The 27,500-nt window shown below is 43.2% G+C and overlaps 1 protein-coding gene across 1 annotated transcript in view; it reads right to left on the reverse strand.

The window, feature by feature from the left end:
- Dscam4 (Down syndrome cell adhesion molecule 4) overlaps positions 1-27,500 on the reverse strand; it is a 415,036-nt gene that overhangs the window by 236,587 nt on the left and 150,949 nt on the right. The window contains exon 5 of the mRNA XM_071667322.1: positions 22,408-22,535. Coding sequence (XP_071523423.1) covers positions 22,408-22,535 — 128 coding nt within the window. The remainder of the gene's footprint in view (positions 1-22,407; positions 22,536-27,500) is intronic.

A 27,500-nucleotide genomic window follows, 5' to 3' on the forward strand; every position in this document is an offset into this window, starting at 1 on the left:
ATATATATTATTTATATTTATTTTGCTTTGTCACTTTCTCCCGCGTTTGCGAGGTAGCGTAAGGAAACAGACGAAAGAAATGACCCAACCCACCCCCATACACAATGTATATACATAAACGTCCACGCACGCAAATATACATACCTATACATCTCAATGTACACATATATATACACACACAGACACACACATATATACCCATGCACACAATTCACACTGTCTGCCTTTATTCATTCCCATCGCCACCTCGCCACACATGGAATACCATCCCCCTCCCCCCACATGTGTGCGAGGTAGCACTAGGAAAAGACAACAAAGGCCCCATTCGTTCACACTCAGTCTCTAGCTGTCATGCAATAATGCCCGAAACCACAGCTCCCTTTCCACATCCAGGCCCCACACAACTTTCCATGGTTTACCCCAGACGCTTCACATGCCCTGATTCAATTCACTGACAGCACGTCAACCCCGGTATACCATATCGATCCAATTCACTCTATTCCTTGAACGCCTTTCACCCTCCTGCATGTTCAGGCCCCGATCACTCGAAATCTTTTTCACTCCATCTTTCCACCTACCACTTCTCGTTCCCTCCGCCTCTGACGCATATATCCTCTTGGCCAATCTTTCCTCACTCATTCTCTCCATGTGATCATACCATTTCAAAACACCCTCTTCTGCTCTCTCAACCACACTCATTTTATTACCACACATCTCTCTTACCCTAATAATACTTACTCGATCAAACCACCTCACACCACATATTATCCTCAAACATCTCATTTCCAGCACATCACCTTTCTCCGCACAACTCTATCCATAGCCCACGCCTCGCAACCATACAACATTGTTGGAACCACCATTCCTTCAAACATACACATTTTTGCTTTCCGGGATAATGTTCTCGACTTCCATACATTCTTCAAGACTCCCCAAATTTTCGCCCCTTCCCCCACCCTATGATTCACTTCCGTTTCCATGGTTCCATCCGCTGCCAAATCCACTCTCAGATATCTAAAACACTTTACTTCCTCCAGTTTTTCTCCATTCAAACTTACCTCCCAATTGATTTGACCCTCAACCCTACTGTATCTTATAACCTTGCTCTTACTCACATTTACTCTTAACTTTCTTCTTTCACACACTTTACCAAACTCAGTCACCATTTTCTGCAGTTTCTCACATGAATCAGCCACCAGCGCTGTATCATCAGCGAACAACAACTGACTTACCTCCCAAGCTCTCTTATCCACACCAGACTGCATACTTGCCCCTCTTTCCAAAACTCTTGCATTCACCTCCCTAACAACCCCAACCATAAACAAATTAAACAACCATGGAGACATCATACACCCCTGCCACAAACCTACATTCAATGAGAACCAGTCACTTTCCTCTCTTCCTACACGTACACATGCCTTACATCCTCGATAAAAACTTTTCGCTGCTTCTAACAACTTGCCTCCCACACCATATATTCTTAATATATTCCAGAGACCTCATCTATCAACTCTATCATGTGCCTTCTCCAGATCCATAAATGCTACATACAAATCCATTTGCTTTTCTAAGTATTTCTCACATACACTCTTCAAAGCAAACGCCTGATCCACACATCCTCTACCACTTCAGAAACCACACTGCTCTTCCCCCATCTGATGCTCTGTACATGCCTTCACCTTCTCAATCAATACCCTTGGTGATGATACTCAACAAACTTATACCTCTATAATTGGAGCACTCACCATTGCCCCCTTTGCCTTTGTACAATGGCACTATGCACGCATTCCGCCAATCATCAGGCACCTCACCATGAATCATACATACATTAAATAACCTTACCAACCAGTCAACAATACAGTCACCCCCTTTTTTAATAAATTCCACTGCAATACAATCCAAACCCGCTGCCTTGCCGGCTTTCATCTTCCGCAAAGCTTTTACTGCCTCTTCTCTGTTTACCAAATCATTTTCCCTAACCCTCTCACTTTGCACACCACCTCGACCAAAACACCCTATATCTGCCACTCTATCATCAAACACATTCATCAAAGCTTCAAAATACTCACTCCATCTCCTTCTCACATCACCACTACTTGTTATCACCTCCCCATTTGCGCCCTTCACTGAAGTTCCCATTTGCTCCCTTGTCTTACGCACTTTATTTACCTCCTTCCAGAACATCTTTTTATTCTCCCTAAAATTTAATGATACTCTCTCACCCCAACTCCATTTGCCCTCTTTTTCACCTCTTACACCTTTCTCTTGACCTATACAATATATATGTGTATATATATATACATATATATATATATATATATATATATATATATATATATATATATATATATATATATATATATATATATATATATATATATATATATATATATATATATATATATATATATATATATATATATATTCATTTTTTTCATAGTACTCGCCATTTCCCGCGATAGCGAGGTATCGTTAAGAACAGAAGACGGGGCCTTTGAGGGAATATCCTCACCTGGCCCACTTCTCTGTTCCTTCTTTTGGAAAATTAAAAAAAAGAAAACGAGAGGGGAGGATTTTCAGCAGCCCGCTCCCTTCCATCTTAGTCGCCTTCTACGACATGCAGGGAATACGTGGGAAGTATTGTTTCTCCCCTATCCCCAGGGATAATATATATACACACACACACACATATATATATATATATATATATATATATATATATATATATATATATATATATATATATATATATATATATATATATATATATATGTATATATATATATTTATATAAATATGTATATATATATATTTTTTTTTTTTTTCTTTTTTTTGCCGCTGTCTCCCGCGTTTGCGAGGTAGCGCAAGGAAACAGACGAAAGAAATGGCCCAACCCACCCCCATACACATGCCTTGATTCAATCCACTGACAGCACGTCAACCCCGGTATACCACATCGCTCCAATTCACTCTATTCCTTGCCCTCCTTTCACCCTCCTGCATGTTCAGGCCCCGATCACACAAAATCTTTTTCACTCCATCTTTCCACCTCCAATTTGGTCTCCCTCTTCTCCTCGTTCCCTCCACCTCCGACACATATATCCTCTTGGTCAATCTTTCCTCACTCATTCTCTCCATGTGACCAAACCATTTCAAAACACCCTCTTCTGCTCTCTCAACCACGCTCTTTTTATTTCCACACATCTCTTTTACCCTTACGTTACTTACTCGATCAAATCACCTCACACCACACATTGTCCTCAAACACCTCATTTCCAGCACATCCATCCTCCTACGCACAACTTTATCCATAGTCCACGCCTCGCAACCATACAACATTGTTGGAAGTAGTATTCCTTCAAACATACCCATTTTTGCTTTCCGAGATAATGTTCTCGACTTCCACACATTCTTCAAGGCTCTCAGAATTTTCGCCCCCTCCCCCACCCTATGATCCACTTCCGCTTCCATGGTTCCATCCGCTGCCAGATCCACTCCCAGATATCTAAAACACTTCACTTCCTCCAGTTTTTCTCCATTCAAACTCACCTCCCAATTGAATTGACCCTCAACCCTACTGTACCTAATAACCTTGCTCTTATTCACATTTACTCTTAACTTTCTTCTTTCACACACTTTACCAAACTCAGTCACCAGCTTCTGCAGTTTCTCACATGAATCAGCCACCAGCGCTGTATCATCAGCGAACAACAACTGACTCACTTCCCAAGCTCTCTCATCCCCAACAGACTTCATACTTGCCCCTCTTTCCAAAACTCTTGCATTCACATCCCGAACAACCCCATCCATAAACAAATTAAACAACCATGGAGACATCACACACCCCTGCCGCAAACCTACATTCACTGAGAACCAATCACTTTCCTCTCTTCCTACACGTACACATGCCTTAAATCCTCGATAAAAACTTTTCACTGCTTCTAACAACTTGCCTCCCACATCATATATTCTTAATACCTTCCACAGAGCACCTCTATCAACTCTATCATATGCCTTCTCCAGATCCATAAATGCTACATACTAATCCATTTGCTTTTCTATGTATTTCTCACATACATTCTTCAAAGCAAACACCTGATGCACACATCCTCTACCACTTCTGAAACCACACTGCTCTTCCCCAATCTGATGCCCTGTACATGCCTTCACCCTCTCAATCAATACCCTCCCATATAATTTGCCAGGAATACTCAACAAACTTATACCTCTGTAATTTGAGCACTCACTCTTATCCCCTTTGCCTTTGTACAATGGCACTATGCACGCATTCCGCTAATCCTCAGGCACCTCACCATGAGTCATACACACATTAAATAACCTTACCAACCAGTCAACAATACAGTCACCCCCTTTTTTAGTAAATTCCACTGCAATACCATACAAACCTGCTGCCTTGCCGGCTTTCATCTTCCACAAAGCTTTTACTATCTCTTCTCTGTTTACCAACTCATTTTCCCTAACCCTCGCACTTTGCACACCACCTCGACCAAAACACCCTATGTCTGCCACTCTATCATCAAACACATTCAACAAACCTTCAAAATACTCACTCCATCTCCTTCTCACATCACCACTATATATATATATATATATATATATATATATATATATATATATATATATATATATATATATATATATATATATATATATATATGGACGTGTATGTATATACATGTGTATGTGGGCGGGTTGGGCCATTCTTTCGTCTGTTTCCTTGCGCTACCTCGCTAACGCGGGAGACAGCGACAAAGCAAAATAGATAATAAAAAAATATATATTTTATATACATATATGTATGTAGAGACGTATAAGTATGTATATTTGCGTGTGTGGACGTGTGTATGTATATACATGTGTATGTGGGTGGGTTGGGCCATTCTTTCGTCTGTTTCCTTGCGCTACCTCGCTAACGCGGGAGAGACAGCGACCAAGCAAAGTTAATGAATGATATATATATATATATATATATATATATATATATATATATATATATATATATATATATATATATATATATATATATTTTTTTTTTTTTTTTTTGCTTTGTCGCTGTCTCCCGCGTTTGCGAGGTAGCGCAAGGAAACAGACGAAAGAAATGGCCCAACCCACCCCCATACACATGTATATACATACGTCCACACACAAAAATATACATACCTACACAGCTTTCCATGGTTTACCCCAGACGCTTCACATGCCCTGATTCAATCCACTGACAGCACGTCAACCCCGGTATACCACATTGATCCAATTCACTCTATTCCTTGCCCTCCTTTCACCCTCCTGCATGTTCAGGCCCCGATCACACAAAATCTTTTTCACTCCATCTTTCCACCTCCAATTTGGTCTCCCACTTCTCCTCGTTCCCTTCACCTCCGACACATATATCCTCTTGGTCAATCTTTCCTCACTCATTCTCTCCATGTGCGCAAACCATTTCAAAACACCCTCTTCTGCTCTCTCAACCACGCTCTTTTTATTTCCACACATCTCTCTTACCCTTACGTTACTTACTCGATCAAACCACCTCACACCACACATTGTCCTCAAGCATCTCATTTCCAGCACATCCATCCTCCTGCGCACAACTCTATCCATAGCCCACGCCTCGCAACCATACAACATTGTTGGAATCACTATTCCTTCAAACATACCCATTTTTGCTTTCCGAGATAATGTTCTCGACTTCCACACATTCTTCAAGGCTCCATGGATTTTCGCCCCCTCCCCCACCCTATGATCCACTTCCGCTTCCATGGTTCCATCCGCTGCCAGATCCACTCCCAGATATCTAAAACACTTTACTTCCTCCAGTTTTTCTCCATTCAAACTTACCCCCCAACTGACTTGACCCTCAACCCTACTGTACCTAATAACCTTGCTCTTATTCACATTTACTCTTAACTTTCTTCTTTCACACACTTTACCAAACTCAGTCACCAGCTTCTGCAGTTTCTCACATGAATGAACCACCAGCGCTGTATCATCAGCGAACAACAACTGACTCACTTCCCAAGCTCTCTCATCCCCAACAGACTTCATATTTGCCCCTCTTTCCAAAACTCTTGCATTTACCTCCCTAACAACCCCATCCATAAACAAATTAAACAACCATGGAGACATCACACACCCGTGCCGCAAACCTACATTCACTGAGAACCAATCACTTTCCTCTCTTCCTACACGTACACATGCCTTACATCCTCGATAAAAACTTTTCACTGCTTCTAACAACTTGCCTCCCACACCATATATTCTTAATACCTTCCACAGAGCATCTCTATCAACTCTATCATATGCCTTCTCCAGATCCATAAATGCTACATACAAATCCATTTGCTTTTCTAAGTATTTCTCACATACATTCTTCAAAGAAAACACCTGATGCACACATCCTCTACCACTTCTGAAACCACACTGCTCTTCCCCAATCTGATGCTCTGTACATGCCTTCACCCTCTCAATCAATACCCTCCCATATAATTTACCAGGAATACTCAACAAACTTATACCTCTGTAATTTGAGCACTCACTCTTATCCCCTTTGCCTTTGTACAATGGCACTATGCACGCATTCCGCAATCCTCAGGAACCTCACCATGAGTCATACACACATTAAATAACCTTACCAACCAGTCAACAATACAGTCACCCCCTTTTTTAATAAATTCCACTGCAATACCATCCAAACCTGCTGCCTTGCCGGCTTTCTTCTTCCGCAAAGCTTTTACTATCTCTTCTCTGTTTACCAACTCATTTTCCCTAACCCTCGCACTTTGCACACCACCTCGACCAAAACACCCTATGTCTGCCACTCTATCATCAAACACATTCAACAAACCTTCAAAATACTCACTCCATCTCCTTCTCACATCACCACTATATATATATATATATATATATATATATATATATATATATATATATATATATATATATATATATATATATATATATATATATATGGACGTGTATGTATATACATGTGTATGTGGGCGGGTTGGGCCATTCTTTCGTCTGTTTCCTTGCGCTACCTCGCTAACGCGGGAGACAGCGACAAAGCAAAATAAATAATAAAAAAATATATATTTTATATACATATATGTATGTAGAGACGTATAAGTATGTATATTTGCGTGTGTGGACGTGTGTATGTATATACATGTGTATGTGGGTGGGTTGGGCCATTTTTTCGTCTGTTTGCTTGCGCTACCTCGCTAACGCGGGAGAGACAGCGACCAAGCAAAGTTAATGAATGATTATATATATATATATATATATATATATATATATATATATATATATATATATATATATATATATATATTTTTTTTTTTTTTTTTTTGCTTTGTCGCTGTCTCCCGCGTTTGCGAGTTAGCGCAAGGAAACAGACGAAAGAAATGGCCCAACCCACCCCCATACACATGTATGTACATACGTCCACACACAAAAATATACATACCTACACAGCTTTCCATGGTTTACCCCAGACGCTTCACATGCTCTGATTCAATCCACTGACAGCACGTCAACCCCGGTATACCACATCGCTCCAATTCACTCTATTCCTTGCCGTCCTTTCACCCTCCTGCATGTTCAGGCCCCGATCACACAAAATCTTTTTCACTCCATCTTTCCACCTCCAATTTGGTCTCCCACTTCTCCTCGTTCCCTCCACCTCCGACACATATATCCTCTTGGTCAATCTTTCCTCACTCATTCTCTCCATGTGCCCAAACCATTTCAAAACACCCTCTTCTGCTCTCTCAACCACGCTCTTTTTATTTCCACACATCTCTCTTACCCTTACGTTACTTACTCGATCAAACCACCTCACACCACACATTGTCCTCAAACATCTCATTTCCAGCACATCCATCCTCCTGCGCACAGCTCTATCCATAGTCCACGCCTCGCAACCATACAACATTGTTGGAATCACTATTCCTTCAAACATACCCATTTTTGCTTTCCGAGATAATGTTCTCGACTTCCACACATTCTTCAAGGCTCCCAGGATTTTCGCCCCCTCCCCCACCCTATGATCCACTTCCGCTTCCATGGTTCCATCCGCTGCCAGATCCACTCCCAGATATCTAAAACACTTTACTTCCTCCAGTTTTTCTCCATTCAAACTTACCTCCCAACTGACTTGACCCTCAACCCTACTGTACCTAATAACCTTGCTCTTATTCACATTTACTCTTAACTTTCTTCTTTCACACACTTTACCAAACTCAGTCACCAGCTTCTGCAGTTTCTCACATGAATGAACCACCAGCGCTGTATCATCAGCGAACAACAACTGACTCACTTCCCAAGCTCTCTCATCCCCAACAGACTTCATACTTGCCCCTCTTTCCAAAACTCTTGCATTTACCTCCCTAACAACCCCATCCATAAACAAATTAAACAACCATGGAGACATCACACACCCGTGCCGCAAACCTACATTCACTGAGAACCAATCACTTTCCTCTCTTCCTACACGTACACATGCCTTACATCCTCGATAAAAACTTTTCACTGCTTCTAACAACTTGCCTCCCACACCATATATTCTTAATACCTTCCACAGAGCATCTCTATCAACTCTATCATATGCCTTCTCCAGATCCATAAATGCTACATACAAATCCATTTGCTTTTCTAAGTATTTCTCACATACATTCTTCAAAGCAAACACCTGATGCACACATCCTCTACCACTTCTGAAACCACACTGCTCTTCCCCAATCTGATGCTCTGTACATGCCTTCACCCTCTCAATCAATACCCTCCCATATAATTTACCAGGAATACTCAACAAACTTATACCTCTGTAATTTGAGCACTCACTCTTATCCCCTTTGCCTTTGTACAATGGCACTATGCACGCATTCCGCCAATCCTCAGGAACCTCACCATGAGTCATACACACATTAAATAACCTTACCAACCAGTCAACAATACAGTCACCCCCTTTTTTAATAAATTCCACTGCAATACCATCCAAACCTGCTGCCTTGCCGGCTTTCTTCTTCCGCAAAGCTTTTACTATCTCTTCTCTGTTTACCAACTCATTTTCCCTAACCCTCGCACTTTGCACACCACCTCGACCAAAACACCCTATGTCTGCCACTCTATCATCAAACACATTCAACAAACCTTCAAAATACTCACTCCATCTCCTTCTCACATCACCACTATATATATATATATATATATATATATATATATATATATATATATATATATATATATATATATATATATATATATATGGACGTGTATGTATATACATGTGTATGTGGGCGGGTTGGGCCATTCTTTCGTCTGTTTCCTTGCGCTACCTCGCTAACGCGGGAGACAGCGACAAAGCAAAATAAATAATAAAAATATATATATTTTATATACATATATGTATGTAGAGACGTATAAGTATGTATATTTGCGTGTGTGGACGTGTGTATGTATATACATGTGTATGTGGGTGGGTGGGGCCATTTTTTCGTCTGTTTGCTTGCGCTACCTCGCTAACGCGGGAGAGACAGCGACCAAGCAAAATTAATGAATGATTATATATATATATATATATATATATATATATATATATATATATATATATATATATATATATATATTTTTTTTTTTTTTTTTTTTTTGCTTTGTCGCTGTCTCCCGCGTTTGCGAGTTAGCGCAAGGAAAAAGACGAAAGAAATGGCCCAACCCACCCCCATACACATGTATGTACATACGTCCACACACAAAAATATACATACCTACACAGCTTTCCATGGTTTACCCCAGACGCTTCACATGCTCTGATTCAATCCACTGACAGCACGTCAACCCCGGTATACCACGTCGCTCCAATTCACTCTATTCCTTGCCGTCCTTTCACCCTCCTGCATGTTCAGGCCCCGATCACACAAAATCTTTTTCACTCCATCTTTCCACCTCCAATTTGGTCTCCCACTTCTCCTCGTTCCCTCCACCTCCGACACATATATCCTCTTGGCCAATCTTTCCTCATTCATTCTCTCCATGTGCCCAAACCATTTCAAAACACCCTCTTCTGCTCTCTCAACCACGCTCTTTTTATTTCCACACATCTCTCTTACCCTTACGTTACTTACTCGATCAAACCACCTCACACCACACATTGTCCTCAAACATCTCATTTCCAGCACATCCATCCTCCTGCGCACAGCTCTATCCATAGTCCACGCCTCGCAACCATACAACATTGTTGGAATCACTATTCCTTCAAACATACCCATTTTTGCTTTCCGAGATAATGTTCTCGACTTCCACACATTCTTCAAGGCTCCCAGGATTTTCGCCCCCTCCCCCACCCTATGATCCACTTCCGCTTCCATGGTTCCATCCGCTGCCAGATCCACTCCCAGATATCTAAAACACTTTACTTCCTCCAGTTTTTCTCCATTCAAACTTACCTCCCAACTGACTTGACCCTCAACCCTACTGTACCTAATAACCTTGCTCTTATTCACATTTACTCTTAACTTTCTTCTTTCACACACTTTACCATACTCAGTCACCAGCTTCTGCAGTTTCTCACATGAATGAACCACCAGCGCTGTATCATCAGCGAACAACAACTGACTCACTTCCCAAGCTCTCTCATCCCCAACAGACTTCATACTTGCCCCTCTTTCCAAAACTCTTGCATTTACCTCCCTAACAACCCCATCCATAAACAAATTAAACAACCATGGAGACATCACACACCCGTGCCGCAAACCTACATTCACTGAGAACCAATCACTTTCCTCTCTTCCTACACGTACACATGCCTTACATCCTCGATAAAAACTTTTCACTGCTTCTAACAACTTGCCTCCCACACCATATATTCTTAATACCTTCCACAGAGCATCTCTATCAACTCTATCATATGCCTTCTCCAGATCCATAAATGCTACATACAAATCCATTTGCTTTTCTAAGTATTTCTCACATACATTCTTCAAAGGAAACACCTGATGCACATGTTCTGTACATGCCTTCACCCTCTCAATCAATACCCTCCCATATAATTTACCAGGAATACTCAACAAACTTATACCTCTGTAATTTGAGCACTCACTCTTATCCCCTTTGCCTTTGTACAATGGCACTATGCACGCATTCCGCCAATCCTCAGGAACCTCACCATGAGTCATACACACATTAAATAACCTTACCAACCAGTCAACAATACAGTCACCCCCTTTTTTAATAAATTCCACTGCAATACCATCCAAACCTGCTGCCTTGCCGGCTTTCTTCTTCCGCAAAGCTTTTACTATCTCTTCTCTGTTTACCAACTCATTTTCCCTAACCCTCGCACTTTGCACACCACCTCGACCAAAACACCCTATGTCTGCCACTCTATCATCAAACACATTCAACAAACCTTCAAAATACTCACTCCATCTCCTTCTCACATCACCACTATATATATATATATATATATATATATGGACGTGTATGTATATACATGTGTATGTGGGCGGGTTGGGCCATTCTTTCGTCTGTTTCCTTGCGCTACCTCGCTAACGCGGGAGACAGCGACAAAGCAAAATAAATAATAAAAATATATATATTTTATATACATATATGTATGTAGAGACGTATAAGTATGTATATTTGCGTGTGTGGACGTGTGTATGTATATACATGTGTATGTGGGTGGGTGGGGCCATTTTTTCGTCTGTTTGCTTGCGCTACCTCGCTAACGCGGGAGAGACAGCGACCAAGCAAAATTAATGAATGATTATATATATATATATATATATATATATATATATATATATATATATATATATATATATATATATATATATATATATATATACATATATTTTTTTTTTTTTTTTTTTTTGCTTTGTCGCTGTCTCCCGCGTTTGCGAGTTAGCGCAAGGAAAAAGACGAAAGAAATGGCCCAACCCACCCCCATACACATGTATGTACATACGTCCACACACAAAAATATACATACCTACACAGCTTTCCATGGTTTACCCCAGACGCTTCACATGCTCTGATTCAATCCACTGACAGCACGTCAACCCCGGTATACCACGTCGCTCCAATTCACTCTATTCCTTGCCGTCCTTTCACCCTCCTGCATGTTCAGGCCCCGATCACACAAAATCTTTTTCACTCCATCTTTCCACCTCCAATTTGGTCTCCCACTTCTCCTCGTTCCCTCCACCTCCGACACATATATCCTCTTGGCCAATCTTTCCTCATTCATTCTCTCCATGTGCCCAAACCATTTCAAAACACCCTCTTCTGCTCTCTCAACCACGCTCTTTTTATTTCCACACATCTCTCTTACCCTTACGTTACTTACTCGATCAAACCACCTCACACCACACATTGTCCTCAAACATCTCATTTCCAGCACATCCATCCTCCTGCGCACAGCTCTATCCATAGTCCACGCCTCGCAACCATACAACATTGTTGGAATCACTATTCCTTCAAACATACCCATTTTTGCTTTCCGAGATAATGTTCTCGACTTCCACACATTCTTCAAGGCTCCCAGGATTTTCGCCCCCTCCCCCACCCTATGATCCACTTCCGCTTCCATGGTTCCATCCGCTGCCAGATCCACTCCCAGATATCTAAAACACTTTACTTCCTCCAGTTTTTCTCCATTCAAACTTACCTCCCAACTGACTTGACCCTCAACCCTACTGTACCTAATAACCTTGCTCTTATTCACATTTACTCTTAACTTTCTTCTTTCACACACTTTACCATACTCAGTCACCAGCTTCTGCAGTTTCTCACATGAATGAACCACCAGCGCTGTATCATCAGCGAACAACAACTGACTCACTTCCCAAGCTCTCTCATCCCCAACAGACTTCATACTTGCCCCTCTTTCCAAAACTCTTGCATTTACCTCCCTAACAACCCCATCCATAAACAAATTAAACAACCATGGAGACATCACACACCCGTGCCGCAAACCTACATTCACTGAGAACCAATCACTTTCCTCTCTTCCTACACGTACACATGCCTTACATCCTCGATAAAAACTTTTCACTGCTTCTAACAACTTGCCTCCCACACCATATATTCTTAATACCTTCCACAGAGCATCTCTATCAACTCTATCATATGCCTTCTCCAGATCCATAAATGCTACATACAAATCCATTTGCTTTTCTAAGTATTTCTCACATACATTCTTCAAAGGAAACACCTGATGCACATGTTCTGTACATGCCTTCACCCTCTCAATCAATACCCTCCCATATAATTTACCAGGAATACTCAACAAACTTACACCTCTGTAACTTGAGCACTCACTCTTATCCCCTTTGCCTTTGTACAATGGCACTATGCACGGATTCCGCCAATCCTCAGGCACCTCACCATGAGTCATACATACATTAAATAACCTTACCAACCAGTCAACAATACAGTCACCCCCTTTTTTAATAAATTCCACTGCAATACCATCCAAACCTGCTGCCTTGCCGGCTTTCATCTTCCGCAAAGCTTTTACTACCTCTTCTCTGTTTACCAAATCATTTTCCCTAACCCTCTCACTTTGCACACCACCTCGACCAAAACACCCTATATCTGCCACTCTATTATCAAACACATTCAACAAACCTTCAAAATACTCACTCCATCTCCTCACATCACCACTACTTGTTATCACCTCCCCATTTGCGCCCTTCACTGAAGTTCCCATTTGCTCCCTTGTCTTACGCACTTTATTTACCTCCTTCCAGAACATCTTTTTATTCTCCCTAAAATCTAATGATACTCTTTCACCCCAACTCTCATTTGCCCTCTTTTTCACCTGTTACACCTTTCTCTTGACCTCATGTCTCTTTCTTTTATACATCTCCCACTCAATTGCAATTTTTACCTGCAAAAATCGTCCAAATGCCTCTCTCTTCTCTTTCACTAATAATCTTACTTCTTCATCCCACCACTCACTACCCTTTCTAATCAACCCACCTCCCACTCTTCTCATGCCACAAGCATCTTTTGCGCAATCCATCACTGATTCCCTAAATACATCCCATTCCTCCCCCACTCCCCTTACTTCCATTGTTCTCACCTTTTTCCATTCTGTACTCAGTCTCTCCTGGTACTTCCTCACACAATTCTCCCTCCCAAGCTCACTTACTCTCACCACCCTCTTGACCCCAACATTCACTCTTCTTTTCTGAAAACCCATACAAATCTTCACCATAGCCTCCAGAAGATAATGATCAGACATCCCTCCAGTTGCACCTCTCACCACATTAATATCCAAAAGTCTCTTTTCGCGCGGCTGTCAATTAACACATAATCCAATAACGCTCTCTGGCCATCTCTCCTACTTACATACGTATACTTATGTATATCTCGCTTTTTAAACCAGGTATTCCCAATCACCAGTCCTTTTTCAGCACATAAATCTACAAGCACTTCACCATTTCCATTTACAACACTGAACACCCCATGTATACCAATTATTCCCTCAACTGCCACATTACTCACCTTTGCATTCCAATCACCCATCACTATAACCCGGTCTCGTGCATCAAAACCACTAATACACTCATTCAGCTGCTCCCAAATCACTTGCCTCTCATCATCTTTCTTCTCTTGCCCAGGTGCATAAGCACCAATTATCACCCATCTCTCTCCATCAACTTTCAGTTTTACCCATATTAATCGAGAATTTACTTTCTTACATTCTATCACATACTCCCACAACTCCTGTTTCAGGAGTACTGCTACTCCTTCCCTTGCTCTTGTCCTCTCACTAACCCCTGACTTTACTCCCCAGACATTCCCAAACCACTCTTCCCCTTTACCCTTGAGCTTCGTTTCACTCAGAGCCAAAACATCCAGGTTCCTTTCCTCAAACATACTACCTATCTCTCCTTTTTTCACATCTTGGTTACTTCCACACACATTTAGACACCCCAGTCTGAGCCTTCGAGGAGGGTGCGCACTCCCCGCGTGACTCCTTCCTCTGTTTCCCATTTTAGAAAGTTAAAAAAATACAAGGAGGGGGGGATTTGTAGGCCCCCGCTCCCGTCCCCTCTAGTCGCCTTCTACGACGCGCGAGGAATGCGTGGGAAGTATTCTTTCACCCCTATCCCCAGGGATAATATACATATATATGCACATATATATACCTGCTGAGTGAGGCTCAATATATAATAGGCTGTCCCGTCCCTCAGCCCGTTCTGTGAGGATCAGTATATATGTCTGCCCTGTTTCTCAACCAGCTGAGTGAGGCTCACTATATAAGTCTGTCCCCTCCGTCAGCCTGCTGAATGAGGCTCAGTATATGAGTCTGTCCCGTCCCTCAGCCCGTTCTGTGGGGCGCAGTAAATAAGTCTGCCCCGTCAATGAGGCTTAGCATCATTGTCTGTCCTTTAGCCCGCTGTGTAAAGCTCGGTATCTAAGTCTGCCCCATCCCTCCGCCCTCTTTGTGAGGCTCAGTATATAAGTCTGCCCCCCTCCCTCAGACCGTAGAGTGAGGCACAGTATGTATGTCTACCTCGTTCCTCAGCCTACTGTGTGAGGCTCAGTGTATAAGTCTGCTCCGTCCCTCATCCCGATGAGTGAGGCTTAGTATATCGGTCTTTCCCTGTTCCTCAGCCCGCATTGTGAGGCCCAGTATATAAGTCTAATGCGTCCCTGAGCCTTCTGTGTGAGACTCAGTATATAGGTCTGCTCCGTCCTTCCGCCCGCGGTGTAAGGCTCACTATATATGTCTGCCCAGTTCCTCAGCCCTCTTTGTGTGGCTCAGTATATAAGTCTGCCCCGTCCCTCCGCCCGCTTTGTGAAGCTCAGCATATATGTCTACCCCGTCACTCACCCCGATGTTTGAGGCTTAGTATATAATTCTGTCCCGTCCCTCAGCCCTCTGTGTGAAGCTCAGTATCTAAGTCTGCCTCATCCTTCAGCTCTCTGTGTGAGGCTCATTATATAAGTCTGTCCCGTCCTTAAGCCCGCTGAATGAGGCTCAGTATATAAATCTGCCCCGTCCCTTAGCCCGCTGTGTGAGGCTCAGTATATAAGTCTGCCCTATCGCTCAGCCCTCGCCGTGTGAGGCTCAGTATATACGTCTGTCCCGTCCATCAGCCTGCTAAATGAGGCTCAGTATATAAGTCTGACCACTCCCTCAGCCTGCTGTGTGAAGCTCAGTATATAAGTCTGCCCCGTCTCTAAGCCAGCTGTGTGAGATTCAGTATATAATTCTGCCCCGTTCCTCAGCCCGCTGTGTGAGGCTCAGCATCTATGCCTGCCCCCTCCCGCAGCCCGCTGTGTGAGGCTGAGTATAGAATTCTGCCCAGTCTCTCATCCATGTGTGAGGCTCAGTGTAAAATTCTTCACCGTTCTTCAGCCCACTGTGTGAAGCTCATTATCAAAGTCTGCCCCTTCCCTCAGCCCTCTTTGTGAGGCTCAGTATATAAGTCTGCCCGTCCCGCCGCCCTCTGTGTGAGGCTCAGGATATCAGTCTGTCCCGCTGTGTGAGGCTCAGTATATAAGTCTGCCACGCCCCTCTGCCCTCTGTGTGAGGCTCAGTACATATGTCTGCCCCGTTCCTCAGACCGTTGTGAGGCTCAGTATCTGTATCTGCACCATCCCTTACCCAGCTGTGTGAGGCCCAGTATAGATGTCTGCCCCGTCCCTCAGCCCGCTGTGTGAGGCTCAGTATCTATGTCTACCCCGTCCCTCAGCCTGCTGAGTGAGGCTCAGTATATAAGTCTGTCACGACCCTCAGCCCGCTGTGTGAGGCTCAGTATCTAAGTCTGCCCCTTCCCTCAGCCCTCTTTGTGAGGCTCAGTATGTCAGTCTGCCCCGTCCCATCGCCCTCTGTGTGAGGCTCAGGATATCAGTCTGTCCCGTCCCTAAGCCCGCTGAGCGAGGCTCAGTATATAAGTCTGCCCCGTCCCTTAGACCGCTGTGTGAGGCTCAGTATATAAATCTACCCCGTCCCTCCGCCCGCTGTGTGAGACTCAGTATATATGTCTGCCCCGTCCCTCAGGCCGCTGTGTGTGGCTCAGTATATAATTCTGCCCTGTCCCTCAGCCCTCTGTGTGTGGCATAGTATCTAAGTCTGCCCAGTCCCTCAGCCCTCTTTGTGAGGCTCAGGATATAACTCTGCCCCGCCCCTTAGCAAGCTCTGTGAGGCTCAGTAAATAAGTCTGCCCCGTCAATGAGCCTGCTGTGTGAGGTTCAGTATATAAGTCTACCCTGTCCCTCAGCCTGCTTAGTGAGACTCAGTATCTAAGTCTGGCCCGTCTCTCAGCCCTCTGTGTGAGGCTCTGTATATAAATCTACCCCGATCCTCAGCCCGCTGCGTGAGGCTCAATATCTACGTCTGCCCCGTCCCTCAGCAATCTGTGTGAGGCTCAGTATGTAAGTCTGTCCCGTCCCTCATCCAGCTATGTGAGGCTCAGTACATATGTCTGCCCCGTCCCTCAGCTAGCTGTGTGAGACTCAGTATTTATGTGTGCCCCGTCCCTCAGCCCCCTGTGTGAGGCTCAGTATATAAGTCTGTTCCGTCCGTCAGACCGCTGTGTAAGCCTCAGTATCTATGCCTGCCCCGTCCAACAGCCCTCTGTGTGAGGATCAGTAAATAAGTCTGCCCCGTCCCTCAGCCCACTGAGTGATTCTTAGTATATAATTCTGCCCCGTTCCTCACACTGCTGAGTGAGGCTTAATATATAAGTCTTTCCCCGTCCCTCAGCCCATTGTGTGAGGACCAGTATATAAGTCTGCCCCGTCCCTGAGCCCTCTCTCTGAAGCTCAGTATATAAGTCTTCTCCGTTCCTCAGCCCGCTGTGTGAGGCTCAGTATCTAAGTCTGCCCCTTCCCTCAGCCCTCTTTGTGAGGCTCAGTGTATAAGTCTGCCCCTTCCCTCAGCCCTCTTTGTGAGGCTCAGTGTATAAGTCTGCCCCTTCCCTCAGCCCTCTTTGTGAGGCTCAGTGTATAAGTCTGCCCCGTCCCACCGCCATCTGTGTGAGGCTCAGGATATCAGTCTGTTCCGTCCCTAAGCCCGTTGAGTGAGGCTCAGTATATAAGTCTGCCCCGTCCCTTAGACCGCTGTGTGAGGCTCAGTATATAAGTCTGCCCAGTCATTCAGCCTGCTGAGTGAGGCTCAGTATATAAGTCTGTCCCGTCCCTCGGCTGGTTTCTGAGGCGCAGGAAATAAGTCTGCCCCTTCAATAAGCGTGTTGTGTGAGGCTCAGTATATAAGTCTGCCCAGTCATTCAGCCTGCTGAGTGAGGCTCAGAATATAAGTCTGTCCCGTCCCTCAGCCTGTTGTGTGAAGCTCAGTATCTATGCCTGCCCTGTTCCTTAGCCCTGTGTGTGAGGCTCAGTTTATAAGGCTGTCCAGTCCCTCAGCCTGCTGTGTGAGGCTAAGCACGTAAGTCTGCCCCTCCCTCAGCCCTCTGTGTGAGGTTCAGTATATAAGTCTGCCCCGTTCCTCCCCCCTCTGTAGCAGGCTCAGTATGTAAGTCTCCCCAGTCCCTCAGACCGTTGTGTGAGGTACAATGTGTAAGTTTGCTTCGTTCCTCATCCTGCTGTGTGAGGCTCAGTATATAAGTCTGCCCCGTCCCTCAGCCCGCTGAATGAGGCTTAGTATATAAGTCTTTCCCCGTCCCTCAGCCCGCTCTGTGAGGCTCAGTATATAAGTCTGTTCCGTCCCTTAGACCGCTGTGTGAGCCTCAGTATCTATGTCTGCCCCGTCCAACAGCCCTCTGTGTGAGGATCAGTAAATAAGTCTGCCCCGTCCCTCAGCCCGTTGAGTGATTCTTAGTATATAATTCTGCCCCGTTCCTCACACTGCTGAGTGAGGCTTAATATATAAGTCTTTCCCCGTCCCTCAGCCCATTGTGTGAGGTCCAGTATATAAGTCTGTCCCGTCCCTGAGACCTCTGTGTGAGGCTCAGTATATAAGTCTGCCCCGTCCCTAAGCCCACTGAGTGAGGCTCAGTATATAAGTCTTTCCCGTACCTCGGCCCGGTTCTGAGGCGCAGTGAAAAAGGCTGCACCGTCAATGAGCCTGCTGTGTGAGGCTCAGTATATAGATCGGTCCCGTCCCTAATCCCGCTGAGTGAGGTTTAGTATATAAGTCTGTCCCGTCCATCAGCCCGTTCTGTGAGGCGCAGTAAATAAGCCTGCCTTGTCAATGAGCCTGCTGTGTGAGGCTCAGAATATATGTCTGTCAAGTCCCTCAGCCAACTGTGTATGGCTCATATATAAGTCTCTCCATTCCCTCAGCCTGCTGAGGGAGTCTCAGTATATAAGTCTGCCCCGTCCCTAAACCCGCTGTGTAAGGCTCAGTATATAAGTCTGCCCTGCCCATAGCCCGCTGTGTGAGGCTCAGTATATATGTCTGCCTCGTCCCTCAGCCTCCGCTGTAAGAGGCTCAGTGTATAAGTCTGACCCGTTGCTCATCCCGCTATGTGAGGCTCAGTATCTAAGTCTGCCCCGTCCCCCAGCCCTCTGTGTGAGGCTCAGTATATGTTTGCCCCGTTCCTTAGCCCGCTGTGTGAGGCTCAGTATCTATGTCTGCCCCATCGCTCAGCACCCGCTATGTGAGGTTCAGTACATAAATCTTCTTCGTCCCTCAGCCAGCTGTGTGAGTCTCAGTTTATAAGTCTGTCCCGTTCCTCAGCCTGCTGAGTGAGGCTTAGTATATAAGTCTGCCCTGTCCCTTAGCCCGCTTTGTAAGGCTCAGTATATAAGTCTGCCCCGTCGCTCACCCCCTGGTGTGTGAGACTAAGTATATAAGTCTCCTCCGTCCCACAGGCAGCTGTGTGAGGCCCAGTATATAACTCTGTCCTGTTCCTCAGCCTGCTAAATGAGGCTCAATATATAAGTCTACCCCGTTCCTAAGCCAGCTGTGTTAGGCTCATAACAGAAGTCTACTCCGTCCCTTAGCCCGCATTGTGAGGCTCATGTAAGTCTGCCCCATCTTTCAGACCCCGCTGTGTCCGGCTAAGTATATAAGTCTGCCCCATCCTTAACCCGCTGTGTGAGGCTCTCTAAAGAAGTCTGTTCTGTCAATGAGCCATCTGTGTGAGGCTCAGTATATAAGTCTGCCCCGTCCCATAGCCCGTTGTGTGAGGCTCAGTATATAATTCTGCCCCGTCGTTCAGCCCCCACTATGTGAGGCTCAGTATATAAGTCTGCCCGTCGCTCATCTCGCTTTGTGAGGCTCAGTATCTAAGTGTGCCCCATCCCTCAGCCCTTGTGTGAGGCTCAGTATATAAGTTTGCCCCATTCCTCAACCAGCTGTGTGAGGCTCAGTATCTAAGGCTGCCCCGTCCCTCAGCCTTCTGTGTGAGGATCAATATATGTCTGCCCCGTTCCTCAGCCAACTGTGTGAGGCTCAGTATATATGTCTACCCCGTCCCTCAGCCCTCTGTGTGAGGCTCAGTATGTATGTCTGCTCCGTCCCTCAGCCTGCTGTGTGAGGCTCAGTATCTATGTCTGCCCCATTCTTTAGCCCTCTGTGTGAGGCTCAGTATATAAGTCTGCCCCGTCCCTCAGCCTACTGTGTCAGGCTAAGCACGTAAGTCTGCTCTTCCCTCAGCCCTCCCTGTGAGACTCAGTATATAAGTCTGCCCCGTCCCTTACCCCGTTGACTGAGACTTAGTATATAAGTCTTTCCCCGTCACTCAGCCCGCTGTGTGAGGCCCCGTCCCTGAGCCCTTTGGGTGAGGTTCAGAATATAAGTCTGCCCCGTCCCTCCGAAAGCAGTGTGAGGCTCAGTATCTATGTCTGCCCCGTTCCTCAGCTCGCTGTATGAGGCTCAGTATCTAAGTCTGCCCCTTCCTCAGCCCTTTTTGTAAGGCTCAGTATATAAGTCTGCTCCGTCTCTCCGCCCGCTGTCTGAGGCTCAGTGAATATGTCTACCCCGTCCCTCATCCCGATGTGTGAGGCTCAATATATAATTTTCTCCCGTCCCTTAGCCCTCTATATGAGGCTCAGTATATAAGTCTGTCCCGTCCCTCAGCCTGCTGTGTGAGGCTAAGCACCTAAGTCTGCCCCTCCCTCAGCCCACTGTGTGAGGCTCAGTATATACGTCTGCCCCGTCCCTAAGCCGGCTGTGTTAGGCTCAGTATATAAGTCTACCCCTTCCCTTATCCCGCTGTGTGAGGCTCAGTATATAAGTCTGCCCCGTCGCACAGCCTCCGCTGTGCGAGGCTCAGTATATAAGTCTACCCCGTCCCTAAGCCTGCTGTGTGAGTCTCAGCAAATAAGTCTGCACCGTCAATGAGCCTGCTGTTTGAGGACTAATATATAAGTCTGCCGCGTCCATGAGCCCTCTGTGTGAGGCTCAGCATATAAGTCTGCCCCGTCCCTCCGCTCGCTGTGTTAGGCTCAGTATCTACGTCTGCTCCTTCCCTCAGCCCTCTTTGTGAGGCTCAGTATACAAATCTGCCCCGTCCCTCCGCCCGCTGCGTTAGGCTCAGTATATATGTCTACCCCGTCTCTCATCCTGATGCGTGAGGCTCAGTATATAATTCTGCCCCGTCCCCCCCCCCCCCTTCTGTGTGAAGCTTAGTATCTAAGTCTGCCTCGTCCCTCAGCCCGTTGTGTGAGACTCAGTATCTATGTTTGCACCATCCCTCACCCAGCTATGTGAGGCTCAGTATAGAAGTCTGCCCCGTACCTCGGCCCGCTGTGTGAGGGTCAGTATCTATGTCTGCCTGTTCCTCAGCCCTCTGTGTTAGGCTCAGGGAATAACTCTCCCCCGTCCCACTGCCCTCTGTGTGAGGCTCATTATATAAGTCGGCCTCGTCCCTCACACTGTTGAGTAAGGCTCAGTGTGTATGTTACGCCGTCCCTCAGCCTGCTGTGTGCGACTCATTATACAAGTCTGAACCGTCCCTCAACCCGCTGAGTGAGGCTTAGTATATAAGTCTACCCTGTCCTTCAGAATGTTGTGTGAGGCTCAGTCTATAAGTCTGCCCCGTCTCTCAGCCCTCTTTGTGAGGCTCAGTATATAAGTCTGCCCTGTCCCTCTGCCCGCTGTGTGAGGCTCAATATACATGTCTACCCCGTTCCTCAGCCCGCTGTGTGAGGCTCAGTATCTAAGTATGCCCTGTCGCACAGCTCCTCCCAGCTGTGTGAGGCTCAGTATATAAATCTGCCCCGTCCTTCAGCCAGCTGTGTGAGGCTCAGTATATAAGTCTGCCCCGTCCTTCAGCCAGCTGTGTGAGGCTCAGTATATAAGTCTGCCCCTTCCCTCCGCCAGCTGCCTGAGACTCAATATATAAGTCTTCCTCCTCCCATAGCCTGCTGTGTGAGGTTCAATATATAAGTCTGCCTCGTCCCTGAGCCCGGTGTGTGAGGCTCAGGTAACATGTTCACCATATTGGGCTGTTGCCTTACCTCCGAGGGCGAGATGTGCTGCTGCCTGCACGTTGTAGTGACGAGAGGACACAACACACTGGTACATGGCTCGGTCCTCCTTGCCTACCTTGCTGACTGTCAGCGTCTCCCGCGGTGACGTCATGAACCTGAGAACATTGTGACGTCAGCACCAGCTGGTAAATGTATACTAAGAAATTATACATTTTATTCAATAAGAAAAAAATGAGATTAATTTCGCTTATATTTTATATTAAGGAGAAACATATATAACAAACACAACGTGACATTGTATACACTCAATATTCATTACTACAGTGCCATAAATAACTTGTTATCATTAATGAAATCATCATACAACTACTTAACAATACAAATTATAGACAAAATACGAAATTCTCAAATTTCAAAAACTTAAGACAAAGAAATGATCAAAAATATATAAAAGAAAACGGTATGTAAACACCTGCCTAATTAGTTAAGTAAGTCACTCTGGTTTGGTTGTTAACTAATTTATATAATCAGAAAGTCTACAACAGGACCAGGTCATCATAACGTACTGACCAGGTCATCATAACGTACTGACCAGGTCATGATAACGTACTGACCAGGTCATCATAACGTACTGACCAGGTCATGATAACGTACTGACCAGGTCATCATGACGTACTGACCACGTCATGATAACGTACTGACCAGGTCATGATAACGTACTGACCAGGTCATGATAACGTACTGACCAGGTCATGATAACGTACTGACCAGGTCATCATGACGTACTGACCACGTCATGATAACGTACTGACCAGGTCATCATAACGTACTGACCAGGTCATGATAACGTACTGACCAGGTCATCATGACGTACTGACCACGTCATGATAACGTACTGACCAGGTCATGATAACGTACTGACCAGGTCATGATAACGTACTGACCAGGTCATGATAACGTACTGACCAGGTCATGATAACGTACTGACCAGGTCATGATAACGTACTGACCAGGTCATGATAACGTACTGACCAGGTCATGATAACGTACTGACCAGGTCATGATAACGTACTGACCAGGTCATGATAACGTACTGACCAGGTCATGATAACGTACTGACCAGGTCATGATAACGTACTGACCAGGTCATGATAACGTACTGACCAGGTCATGATAACGTACTGACCAGGTCATGATAACGTACTGACCAGGTCATGATAACGTACTGACCAGGTCATGATAACGTACTGACCAGGTCATGATAACGTACTGACCAGGTCATGATAACGTACTGACCAGGTCATGATAACGTACTGACCAGGTCATGATAACGTACTGACCAGGTCATGATAACGTACTGACCAGGTCATCATAACGTACTGACCAGGTCATCATAACGTACTGACCAGGTCATGATAACGTACTGACCACGTCATCATAACGTACTGACCAGGTCATCATAACGTACTGACCAGGTCATGATAACGCACTGACCAGGTCATCACAACTACGACTTTAAGTAACTAAGGTCAAGTGTGGAGATGCAAAGTCTCCATCTTATGATCTGGGCTTCCAGTGTGACAATTTGGTCATCAACAATCCAGACACGTTTCATGATCTATCATTGGATGACCACGAACATGAGGTCAAGCAGGGGTCATGAGCAGTCAAGGAGGGGTCATAAGAGGTCAAGGGCATGAGAAGTCAAGGAGGAGTTATTAGAGGTCAAGGAGGGGTTATGAGAGGTCAAAGTGAAGCCATGAGAGGTTAAGGAGAGGTCATGGGTGGTCAAGGACGGGGTCACGAGAGGTTAAGAAGGTCATGAGAGGTCAAGAAGGGGTCATGAGAGGACAAGGACAGGTCCTGAAAGGTCAAGGCGAAGTCATGAAGCAAGGGGTCATGAGAGTTTTAAGAAGAGTTCATGAGAGGTCAAGGAGAGGTCATGAGAGGTCACAGAGGGGTCATGAGAAGTCGAGGAGGGGTTACGAGAGGTCAAAAACAGGTCAAGCAGGGGTCATGAGAAGTCATGAGAGTTGAAGGAGGGGTCATGCGAAGTCAAGGAGGAGTTATGTAAGGTCAAGGAGAAGTCAAGGAGTCACGAGAGGTCAATGAGGGGTCAAGGAGGAGTCATGAGAGGTCAAGGAGAGGTCAAGGAGGAGTCATGAGAGGTCAAGGAGGGGTCATGAGAGGTTAAGGAGGGGTCATGAGAGGTCAAGGAGGAGTCATGAGAGGTCAAGGAGAGGTCAAGGAGTTACGAGAGGTCAAAGAAGGGTCATGATAATAATTGCGGGTTAAACCAAAATCTAAGGTGGCAATTGTTGTGCAGGTGAAAGTCGTTTTCTTCACGGAGGAAAACGTAATATGTCCTGAGCCAGACCGCCAGTGTTGCCAAAGCTCGCTGGCTGGAGTGTGGGGTACTCGCTTGTCTGAACTTCATTATATCATAAAATAGAAATATTACCAGAGAAATTTTCACATATTATCTACAGCTTAAAAAAGATACTATCTACAACTTAAAAAGATACTACAAACAACTTTTAAAGGTACTATCTACAAGTGAAAAAGATACTATCTACAAGTCAAAAAGATACTATATGTAAGGTAAAAAGATGCTATATACAAGTTAAAGAAATACTCTCTACAAGTTAAAAAGATACTATCTAAACGCTAAAAAAGATACTCTCTACATCTTAAAAAATACAATCTAAACGTTAAAAAAGATACTATCTACAAGCTAAAGAAGGTACTATTACATATTAAAAAAGATACTATCTACAAGTTAAAAAAGATACTATCTACAAGTTAAAAAGTACTATCTACATGGTAAAAAGATACTCTTTGCAAGTTAAAACGTTACTATCTACAAGTTAAAAAGATGCTATATACAAGTTAAGAAAATACTATCTACAAGTTAAAAAGATACTATCTACAAGTTAAAAAGATACTATCTACATTTTCAAAAGATACTATCTACAAGTTAAAAAGATACTATCTACATGTTCAAAAGATACTATCTACAAGTTAAGAGACACTATCTACATGTTAAAAGATGCTATTTACAAGTTAAAAGATACTATCTACATGTCAAAAAAGATACTATATACATGTCAAAAAGAGACTATCTACATGTTAAAGAGATACTGTCTACAAGTTAAAAAAGATACTATCTACAAGTTAAAAAGATACCATGTACAAGTTAAAAAAGATACTATCTACATGTTAAAAAGATACTATCTACTAGTTAAAAAAGATACTGTCTACAAGTTAAGAAGATACTATCTACAAGTTAAAAAGTTACTATCTACAAGTTAAAAAATATACTATCTATAAGCTAAAAAAGATACTATCTACAAGTTAAAAAAGATACTAGCTACACGTTAAAAAGTTACTGTCTACAAGTTAAAAAGATACTATCTACAGGTTAAAAAAGATACTATCTATAAGCTAAAAAGATACTATCTACAAGTTAAAAAAGATATCATCCACAAGTTAAAAAGATACTATCTACAAGTTAAAAAGATACTATCTACATGTTGAAAAGATACTATCTACAAGTTAAAGAAGATACTATCTATAAGTTAAGAAGATACTATCTGCAAGTTAAAAATATACTATGTACAAGTTAAAAAGATACTATCTACAAGCTAAAAAAGATGCTATCTACAAGTTAAAAAGACACTATCTACAAGTTAAAAAGTTACTATCTATAAGTTAAAAAAGATACTATCTACAAGTTGAAAAGATACTATCTACAAGTTAAAAGATACTATCAACAATAAAAAAGATACTATCCACATGTTCATCAGATACTATCTACAAGTTAAAGAAGACACCATCTACATGTTAAAAAGATACTATCTACAACTTAAAAAAACTATCTACAAGTTAAAAGAGATACTATCTACATGTTAAAAAAGATACTATATACTTGTTAAAAAGACTAGCTACACGTTGAAAAAATACTATCTACAAGTTAAAAAAGATACTATCTACAAGTTAAAAAAGATACTATCTACAAGTTAAAAGCCATACTATCTACATGTCAAAAAAATACCATCTACAAGTTAAAAAGATACCATCTACAAGTTAAGAAGATACTATCTACAGGTTAAAAATGATACTACATTCAAGTTAAAAAGATACTATCTACAAGTTAAAAAAGATACTATCTACAAGATAGAAAAAATACTATCTACAAGTTAAAAAACATACTATCTACATGTTAAAAAGAAACCATCTTCAAGTTAAAAAGATACTATCTACAAGTTAAAAAAGATACCATCTACAAGTTAAAAAGATACTATCTGCATGTTAAAAAAGATACTATCTACATGTTAAAAAGGTACCATCTATAAGTTAAAGAAATACTATATTTTAGAATGATACTATCTACATGCTAAAAAATACTCTCTACAAGTTAAAAAGATGCCATCTACATGTTAAAAGATACTATCTACAAGGTAAAAAGAAGATACTATCTACATGTCAAAAAGATTTTATCTACATGATAAAAAGGTAATATCTACAAGGTAAAAAGAAGATACTATCTACATGTTAGAAATATACTATCTACGAGTTAGAAAAGATACTATCTATATACTGAATGGATAATATATACATGTTAAAAAGATACTATCTACATGTTAAGAAAATGCTATCTACATGTTAAAAAAGAGACTATCTACAAGGCAAAAAGAAGATACTATCTACATGTTAAAAAAATACTATCTACATGTTAAAAAGATACTATCAACATGTTATAAAGATAATATCTACATGTTAAAAAGATACTATCAACATGTTAAGAAGATACTATCTACATGTTAAAAAGATACTATCTATAAGGTTAAAAGAAGATACTATCAACATGTTAAAAAGATACTATATATATGTTAAAAAGATGCTATTTTCATGTCAAAAAGATATCATCTTCATGTTAAAAAGATACAATCTACAAGTTAAAGAGATACTATCTAAAGTGAAAAAGATACTATTTACAAGTTAAAAAGATACCATTTACAAGTTAAATAATATCATCTATTTGTTAAAATGATACTACCTACATGTTAAAAATATACTATTTACATGTTAAAAAGATACTATCTACATGTTAAAAAGAT

The sequence above is a fragment of the Panulirus ornatus genome, chromosome 12 (assembly GCF_036320965.1).
Source record: "Panulirus ornatus isolate Po-2019 chromosome 12, ASM3632096v1, whole genome shotgun sequence".
NCBI classification, from domain to species: Eukaryota; Metazoa; Arthropoda; class Malacostraca; order Decapoda; family Palinuridae; genus Panulirus; species Panulirus ornatus.